Source organism: Labrus mixtus, chromosome 1 (genome assembly GCF_963584025.1).
Source record: "Labrus mixtus chromosome 1, fLabMix1.1, whole genome shotgun sequence".
NCBI lineage: Eukaryota > Metazoa > Chordata > Actinopteri > Labriformes > Labridae > Labrus > Labrus mixtus.
In genome coordinates, this window is record NC_083612.1 from 1,410,739 (window position 1) to 1,420,356 (window position 9,618).

Consider the following 9,618-nt stretch of genomic DNA (forward strand, 5'->3'; position numbering starts at 1 on the left):
TAAAATAAAGATAAATCCAATATATTATTATTATTACTATTATTATTAGTGATAAAAATAACTGCAGGTAACAATTCACATATTTTTTTCTGCTGAAGAGCAGACATGCGTCATCTGTTTTAGTCTGTTGACAGTGAAATGATAAAATTACACTTGTTAAAATTACACTAATTAACTACAAATTAATTATTAATTATAGTCTATCTGAATTATTTTCACGTTGCTGCTGGTCTTTCTCATTAAGATGAGGCCCCATAATTCACTTTTGCCCCGACAGACTCTAGAATCGCCACTGCGTATCTGTATATGTATCTATGTATGTCCTCTGTCTGTTCGTACGCCTGTACACGTGGTGGCAGTATTGCACCACTAAAGGCGTTGGTGAGTGATCATAAAAACCACAGAAGAAGAATCCTCTCGTGTTTGTCTGGCTGCTGTGGAGTTTGTAGAAACAGCGAACAAAACTTCACCACCTGTGAGGAAGACCGGCTTTCCCATTATGGCGTTAAACTTCACCATCAACACCAGCAACCCCCCTCTAGGTGAGTCTCTGCCCCGACGAGCCCCGAATAAATAAATAAATAAGTAAATAAATAAATAAATAAATAAACACCACCGTGCTCTCAGTGACAGCCGGCTAGCTAGCGTTAGCAGTTAGCATCGTTACGTGTCACCCCAACACATGAGACAAACTGCCTCTCTCAGATGTTTGTTTCCATTAATATGAACACGAAAACAAAGAGTACATGTTAGCCTTTAAAATGTGTTTAAAATGTGTATCTCAGTATGTCCATTTAAGTCGTAATGAGGCGTGTTTCAGGCGGCTAATATGAGAGTGTACTTCTCCCGGTGTTATGACGAAAACTGCTACCCTTCGAGAAGTGCTGCCCGGACATGTAGCATGTTTTAATATGGGCTTTTTGTCTATGCAGAAATGCTTCCTTTAGCATCTTAAATAAAGGTTTAATTATCAGATTATCTAAATATGTTTTTCTGTCTCTTACAGGACGAACGCAGAGAGTAGTGATGTTTAAACGTGATTCTGTGTTGGGGTGTTATTTGATATGAGATTATATTCAATAATAGTGGTCCACATACTCTTTGCAGTGAGTAGTGAATTCATACACAGTTTTTTGTTCTGGTAGCTTTATTTGATAGATGCATGTTGTCGTTTTGCACTATGCTGGCATCATTCGACAGGGTAGCAGATCCCGACATAACACCGGCTCCTGGTGTTAGCTCGCTTGTCGTCGTGGCAGTGCTGTTTGCTGCAGACCACAACATGTGCAGCTCCTTCACACGAACCAGTAGTGTCAGCTGTTGCATCACATCACTCTTTCACCTGTCACACTCGCCTGTTGTTTTTATTTACAGCTCCACAGGATGCAAACACTCTTTATTAAATCAGAAACGACACATGGTGAAATAAATGACTTTTAAAGGAGATACAGAAACTATGAGGATAACACAGCTTAGCTAAAGGTTTAGATTCTTTAACATGTTCGACGTTATATTTTGCAGAAATGCATCCAGAGATGTCGCATAGGAGAGTCTGGGCAGAGGGGTCAGTGTGTCAGTGTTTTATCAAGTTAATCTTATCTACTGATTGGTTCTGACGGGGAGCTGAACAGCGCCTCTGTGCGTTTGCAAGCAGCACTGCAGGCTGATGCAAGCGGACTGAAACCGTGCTGATGTCTTTTTGTGAAGTGGACATTGTTGTTGTTGTGGGCTTTTATTTATGTTTTTTTCATCAGAAGCAGCATGGTTAGTCAGTGTTTTGAATTATAGCAACATAACCAGTTTTCCTCTGCAGAGATTAAACACTCCTGAAAGTTAAAATCATTCTTGCAGCTTCCCAGTCAGACCAGTAGACATCACCATGAGACCACTATGAAGTCATTATGAAAGAAACACAGGTCAACATTAACAAATAAAGATCCTGCACTAATCTATCTATTTACAAACATGCAGCTCACCCTGAAAACTTCAGACGTTTTTGAGGAATTTGTGCAAGTGAGAAAACACTAAAATAATAATAAAGCTTATAAATAAGTGTTTACAAAGAACTAATCTTTGGATCTTATAGCTGTGCTTAAAGCTTATTTAACATAACAGAAATGAACCACCATGATATAATAAGCATATCATACAAAGCTAACTCTTGAGTGCTGACATTTGAAAAGACTTCTACAGTGAGTGCACAGCTGGCAGGATGAGATCATCAACGTTGCATTTAGAGAAGAGTGTAGGTTTTGCATCGCAGGACCAGTTGAACTGGTTTTCTAGCCAACCTTTCCAGTAAAAGTTCCCAGTTATTTAGGTCATGGTTGTTTCAACTGAAGGAGATGTATGTTTCTCTCCTGGTCTCGACACTTCCAGAGACTCTGTTACAGGTTTACTGAGGGTTCTTTTGATGCTGTGAAGATGCGTTTTTCAGACATAAAAACGAACGGCGCCGGTGGACTAGTGGTTAGTTTGTGGGGTGCATGTACAGATGCTGCAGACCTGTTGCTCCTTTCTGCACGTCATTACCTACTCTCTTTCTCTCCCCAATTTCCAACCCTGTCCACTGTCCTGTCTCAAGAATGAATGCATAAAAATCCCCAAAATAAATCTTTAAAACCAAAATTTGTGTTCTTTAAAACTGGAGCCTCCATCATCCCTTTTGTGCGCGCACAAACACACGCACGCACACACACCCTTCTACAGCTGCTGAGAGCTGCCTACACGAGTGATATGCTATAAACCTGCTGCTCCCACTAATTCTTTAACGTTTATTTTTGACACACTTTGATTTTTCTTATCACTATTTGTCTCTGTGTTTTCTTGTTATTGCTTTTAGCACTTATGTAATCTTCTGTCTTATTCATTTATGTGACGCTGTTGGTCTGAAGAGTCCTCAAACTAAATATGTTTGTAACAGTAAAATGTGTCATGATGTCTTCCCCGTCCTGCAGGAGCGCTCCTGGCAGCAGAGCACGTGAAGGGCAGTGTGCAGGTATCTGTGGAGGAAGGCAAAGACACGAGCCTTCATGTCTCAGAGTATGTGACCGATTACAGCCTCCTCTTACTGAATGTGTTTCTTTAAAGTCACAGTGTACATTTATCTAATCTGTGTCCTTTTTCCTTCCCTCAGTGCGATCCATTTCCACGATGCTAACTCCATCAGCCGCTACTTGGCTCGCGTGGCTCCCGCTCTGGGTCTTTATGGAGCCAACATGATGGAGCAGACTGAGGTGTGTGTCTCTGTAGGTCAGAGGTGACATGTGACAGGTTCCTTTATGTTTCCTTATCTGACATCTGTTTGTCTGGTATCTGTAGGTCGACCACTGGTTAGAGTTCAGTGCCCAGCGGTTGTGTGGTCAGCCTGGTTTGCCCGCTGCATTGGGAGAACTTGACAAGGCGCTTTCCCTGCGGACCTTCCTCGTTGGACACGGCGTCACCCTCGCTGACCTTTCTGTCTGGGCATCCCTCAAAGGTCAAATCAGATCTCTGTCGTTCTTTGTCTCTGTTTTCGTCTGTAATGTCCGACAAACCAAGCCATAGACTTTATATAAATATGGACAACACATCTCAACTTCCTTCTGTTCTACAAAATTGAAGTCAAAATGACTCTGCATCAGAGGCTGACATATTTTGTCTTCTCTGCAGGTCATGGCGAATGGCAAGGCCAGAGCAAATCCTTCACACATGTCAGTCGCTGGTTCTTTTTCCTGAGCTCGCAGGTTCCCTTCACGGCGGTGGGAAACAAGTATGCCAAGAAGAACCCTCCAATGAGCAAATCCAACGTAAGTGAATATCAGAGATTAGTATCATTTGAACATTTAAGAAAAGCTCATGAGTGTGAAGCCACACTAACTATAAACCACGTTATTTTAAATGTCTGTTTCCTGGTCGTTTGGGTTTTTTGATCGACAGTCGGATGAGAAGAAGCAGGACGTTGGCAAGTTTGTGGAATTGCCAGGAGCCGAGATGGGCAAGGTGGTGGTTCGATTCCCTCCTGAGGCCAGCGGGTAAGGCTTGATTCAGAGTTTAGAGAAGTTTAGGTCATACATGGTTTTGAGATTCTTAAGTGTGTGTGATGTGTCCACCTAGCATTTTTGTCTGGGCGCAAGCCTCTTTTTTTCTCACTTGTTTTCAACGAGCAGAAAGCGTTTGCAGCAGCAGCAGGCGTTCGCCCTGTAAAAAAAGCACAGTGGTTTTTTGTGTAGGGGTTCTCTGAGCGCTTCAAATTGAAATTCTTTAAACTTTTCAGAAAGGCGCTGTTGACATCATCGGCCCTCTTTTAGAACATAAGATATACTGAGTATTTTTGCATCCTACAGATCTTGTCTTGTGCCCACATCCTCTTTGCTCTGTGTGATTGGGTAAAAACAATCTCAAATATAAAACGTGCAGTAATAATAGCGGCAGAGGTCCACAGACTGTTGTCATAGAGACAGGACAGACGTGCAGTCAGTCGCAGAACGCTTCATGTAAGAGCTCCCGAGCACACAACCAGCGCTTTCCTGCCCGCTTGGTAGACACGGGGCCTTTAGCAGTTTTTTTAACGGGGGCCATTTTTGAATGTCTGACTTTTGTCCAGATACCTGCACATCGGCCACGCCAAGGCTGCTCTGCTCAACCAGCACTACCAGGTCACATTCAAAGGCAAGCTCATCATGCGCTTCGATGACACCAACCCCGAGAAGGAAAAGGAGGACTTTGAGAAGGTAGAGCGGCAGATAAATGACATTACCTCCAGACTAAATGCCAAAAACAGAAACTCCTGTTGTGTATTTACTTGTTTTTTTATTTGTTCTCAGGTGATCCTGGAGGACGTGGCCATGCTCCAGATCCACCCTGACCAGTTCACCTACACCAGCGACCATTTCCCCACCATTATGCGATTTGCTGAGCAGCTGCTCTCTGAGGGCAAAGCCTACATCGATAACACTCCTCCCGAGCAGATGAAGCTGGAGAGGGAGCAGCGCGCCGAGTCCAAATGCAGAAATAACAGTAAGCGCCAGGAAACACAAAGTTATATACCGGAGGCTTCAGCACGAGAATTTCTAATCCAACGCCTCTCTCTTTGCCTCGGCAGCCGTCGAGCAGAACATGAAGATGTGGGCCGACATGAAAGCCGGGACAGAGTTTGGTCAGACCTGCTGCATGAGAGCCAAGATGGATATGAGCTCCAACAACGGCTGCATGAGAGACCCCACCCTGTACCGCTGCAAGAACACCCCCCACCCCCGCACCGGGAGCTCCTACAAGTACTTAAAATGAGTCCAATGGGGAACAAACTAGAATATTACTCCTCATGTTAAAACTAAACTATAACACTGTTCCCTTCTTTCCTCCAGAGTCTATCCAACATACGACTTTGCCTGTCCCATCGTGGATAGTTTGGAGGGGGTGACCCACGCCCTGAGGACCACCGAGTACCACGATCGCGATGAGCAGTTCTACTGGTTCATTGAAGCGCTCCGCCTCAGGAAGCCTTACATCTGGGAGTACGCCCGACTCAACCTCAACAACACGGTGCTGTCCAAGAGGAAGCTCACCTGGTTCGTGGAGCAGGGCTACGTCGACGGATGGTGGGTTTTAGTTTGACGTTCTTCTACTCACGACTTCTGCATCCCACTCTCTCCCTAGTCTTACTCCTTCTGTAGTTTCACTCTTCGCTCTTTATCCTCCATGTTTAACTTTCCCTTGTCCTCTCTTGTCCTCCAGGGATGACCCTCGTTTCCCCACAGTCAGAGGAGTCCTGAGGAGAGGGATGACAGTCGAGGGTCTGAAACAGTTCATAGCGGCCCAGGTACGTTGGTCATAGCGAAAGAGTTGATGAACACACATTCAGATTTAATGAAGAATGATCTTTTAAAATCAGCCAGAAAATAACGATAGGGCCGCACCGCGATGAGCGACGAGCCCAGGCTTCGTCTATGAGTTCAGGTTTTTAGTTGTAGTTGGATCACATAAGAAGATACCGCTGGTTTCAAAAACAAGTTCATGGGTTTGGGTCGGCTGTCAAGTCGCTTCCAAGTCGGTGTCCATACGTGTCCTCTCCCAGGAGTCGTATTACGTCATTTAACAGCGACACAGCACCGCTCTGTGCGCACCTCAGGAATGGACAACCAATAATAAACACAGCTTAAACCCATTCTCTATTCTCCCCATGAAAACCAGTCCAAAGTAATTTATAAAAACAGACCGATAAGTACGAAGAAAAAGAAGAACCTTACTGTTCCCCAACAACGCCCCAGAGTGCAGGATGAGTCATCAGACATTTGAATCGTTTAACAGGAGGAGAAAATATGATTATGTACCCCCAAATTCCACCAGATGCTCCGCTGCGTCCCAGCTCCTGCAGTCCTCAAGTCCTCTGCAGCAGATATGCAAAGCCTCTATTTCTGCAGGATGCCGGAGCATGGCGCATCAAATTACCACAGAGCAGATCGAGCGGGACAGGAAGTCAGACACCAAAACAAACATTAAAACAGCTGGTTTATTTTCAGAATAAAACACTCCGTTTTGACGGTTCCGAACAATGACTGTATGTGTGTTTATAAGAGTTTTAATAAGGTTTTATGCAACATGGGTCAGGGTTAGATAAATGAATATTTAACGCAGGAACACTGGATTAAAAATGTGAAGATTTATTTTTCTTTCATGGGGAATTTTGTATTTTCATTTCCAAACTTAACAAAGAAACTCTCCTATAAAAACGTTTGTACTTTCTGTGTGTTTGTGCAGGGAGGATCACGGTCAGTGGTGAACATGGAGTGGGACAAGATCTGGGCCTTCAATAAGAAGGTAAATGTTTCTGCTCTGACGTTTCACTGTCAGTCTGAGCCGACCACGAGAGATAGAAATGATCCTCACATCCAAAAGAGGTTCCATTTTTTAAATTAAAATATGTTTTAAATCAACGTAGCTGTAAGATTCACTTGAAAAGGTTCCTCTCTGCACTCAAAAACTACCTTTAAGATCCAACATATGAGGTTTATATCTTCTATAGATTTACGTTAAGGCACGAGGAGATGATATGACCTCACAGGTTTAGAGGTTCACTGCTGGCATGGCTTCTTCCTGCTTTGCTCTTCTCATTCTGTTCAACACTTTCATTTGCAACTTTATTTTTTCTGCCACATCACCCAAACCCCTCTCTCCTTTAATTTACCCCGCCTCAAAACGACAAAGCAGCTGCTCCATTTCACCTCCTTTATTCATCTACTTTGACCTTTTTCATAACGTCTTACCGTCCCCTCATTGTTGCTTCCTCTGTGTGGTTTTCCCAGCTGGCACTCGCTGCTTCATCCCCAAGTCAGACAGAAGGTGTGAAACAATAACTATTGGATGTTTACTTTGTTAGACACAGATTACCCGTCAGACGTTAGGAGAAGAAATGACTGAGTGTCAAACCGTAGTTTGAATTTAAAAAAAGGCGTTAAGTGTGAATCAGACACAAATGTAGAGACGTGATGACAGCAGGAGGAAGGATGAAACATTTACTTCTGTTTATGCAAAGAGCTTCATGTGCATGATCTACTTACCTGTACCTGTCCTCCCTCACTCTTCAGACAGTCTCATGTCCCCGTAGCTTCTTTAACGTAACTGGAGATTTTTTAAGTTGCTTTAAAGGCCCTGACACACCCGTCCGATCATCGCCCTAGTTTTTGCGGTGAGTCCAGCTCCAGTCGGCCCACGTCTGTCTTTTTCAGCTGATTCAACATGTTGAATCTGTGTCGGTCGGCGCGGTTGCTGAGGGGAATCGCTCTGATTGGCTGTTCAGCTGAGTGGATCAGTGCACAACAAGAAACACTTTTAATCAGTGGTATAAAAATAAACTTCTTGTATCATAACAAAGCTTTACATATATATATATATATATATATATATATATATGTGCACGTTCTTCCTCGTTCTTTTCCGGTTTCCCCTTTTTGGAATGACGATTACAGACTACCGCCCCCTGCTGGCATGGAGAGTTATTTCCTCTCACATGAGCAGAACGTACGTGGTGGTTGGTCGTCGGCTGCAGCCTTTGCGGTGTGTTCAAGTGCAACAAAAAGCTTTCTTTGCCGTCTGCCTGATGAGTCAGGGCCTTACCAGCAGCTCCCGTTTAAAGAGGTCAGACATCTTTCAGTTACTTTAAAATTCAGCTCACACCTCTGAGTTCAGTGAGCGCAGGATCTCAGGTTGAATTATTTACAGGCTTGTGTTTGAGTCAAATGAACACCCAACATTCAAATAACATATTCTCAATTACCGTAAAAATCCAGAATATAAGTTGCTCTGGTATGTAAGACGCAGTCTGTGTTTGGGCGTCTCTCAGAGAGGAAAAAGGTTTAAACCATCGTGATGATTTCCTCTGCGCTCAGCAAAGTCTACAACGTGCAGGTTTCTGTAGCTCTCTTAGTACCGTCTGTTTTCACGTTGTGGAGTTTGCACTCCTCATAGCTACAGTACGGTAGTTGAGCTCTCAGCCTTTACTGTAGATCTCCTATTTGTGGAAAATGAGAACTTGTCAGACCGTGAATAATTTAACGTTAAAACTAGACTTAATTTTTAAACATCTACAAAACCACCGCTAAGTTCAGTTTGTTACGATACACAATTATTGGCGTTTTCACTGTCGAAAGTTGGGAATGGTTTCCAAATAAGGGATCCGTCCTACTTTTTTGCTACCCTTCTGTTGGGGTGCCAAGCGAACCAATCCGACCCCTAAAGGGCGGAGCTAGACACATTACAGTCTGTTGATTGGTCGAATTTATTGTCACTTCCTTTGCAACAGCTGTAATAAAAGACGAGCACACTAACGTCTTCTGCTGGACGTCCTACATTGTTTTCCTTCTTTTTACATAGCTGACGCGGCTTACACCTCACTTACCAAGTCAGGGTACGACTGGCTGTTGAGACGCAGAAAGATACGGGTTTACGGTACCATACTGTACTGAACCAAACCGGACCGCATGGTAGTTCTACAAACCAACCATAACACATAACCACAGGTTTATCTGATAACAACTACAAAAGGAATACTCCTGTAGACGGAGGTTAGCAGAGTGAGAGGCAGACGTGTAGACTCTGTAAATGTGGGAACCACATGAGAAAAAAAACAAACACAGGAAGGGGAACAGGTGTTTTAGCAAATGGCTCGAGGGGCAATTTTCTTTAAAGGTTCCATTCTATGTAAATGTGTCTCTACCTCTTTCCTCTCTCTCTCTTCCTCCCTCGTTGTATCTGACATTAAAACAGCATCTCACTCTTCTGTTTCCAAGCTGCCAATTAGCTGTCTGAAGGTACTCCTCCTCCTCCTCCTCATTTCCAGCCACTCCCTCCCTGCTTTCATCCACGCTGATTTTCCAAAAATCCACCAACCATGTTCACTGTTTTGCCGTCCACACAGATGTTCAGAGTGTATCTGTATTGAGCAGCAGAAGGCAGCTGGGTTTTTATAGAAACAGGTGAAAGATACTGAAACTGAAACTTCACTCGCTCCGAGCTCGTGTGTAAACGCTGAGCTGTGACCTGATTGTGGAGAACAATTGGAGTATTTAAATTAACCAGAATATAAAGCTCAACTTGTAACACAGGTTAGCGATGCATACCAGATTGTGAACAATACTGGAG

General features: G+C 43.6%; 1 protein-coding gene across 2 annotated transcripts in view; it reads left to right on the plus strand.

Moving 5' to 3' along the window:
• Window positions 1-394: 394 nt before the first annotated feature.
• eprs1 (glutamyl-prolyl-tRNA synthetase 1) overlaps window positions 395-9,618 on the plus strand; it is a 30,869-nt gene continuing 21,645 nt past the window's right edge. For both annotated transcript variants that reach the window (XM_061044448.1, XM_061044457.1), the window contains exons 1-12: window positions 395-542; window positions 2,958-3,042; window positions 3,137-3,236; window positions 3,322-3,478; window positions 3,652-3,788; window positions 3,919-4,013; window positions 4,586-4,712; window positions 4,806-4,998; window positions 5,084-5,255; window positions 5,346-5,579; window positions 5,716-5,800; window positions 6,739-6,798. In XM_061044448.1, coding sequence (XP_060900431.1) covers window positions 500-542; window positions 2,958-3,042; window positions 3,137-3,236; window positions 3,322-3,478; window positions 3,652-3,788; window positions 3,919-4,013; window positions 4,586-4,712; window positions 4,806-4,998; window positions 5,084-5,255; window positions 5,346-5,579; window positions 5,716-5,800; window positions 6,739-6,798 — 1,488 coding nt within the window. In that variant the 5' untranslated portion in view covers window positions 395-499. The remainder of the gene's footprint in view (window positions 543-2,957; window positions 3,043-3,136; window positions 3,237-3,321; window positions 3,479-3,651; window positions 3,789-3,918; window positions 4,014-4,585; window positions 4,713-4,805; window positions 4,999-5,083; window positions 5,256-5,345; window positions 5,580-5,715; window positions 5,801-6,738; window positions 6,799-9,618) is intronic.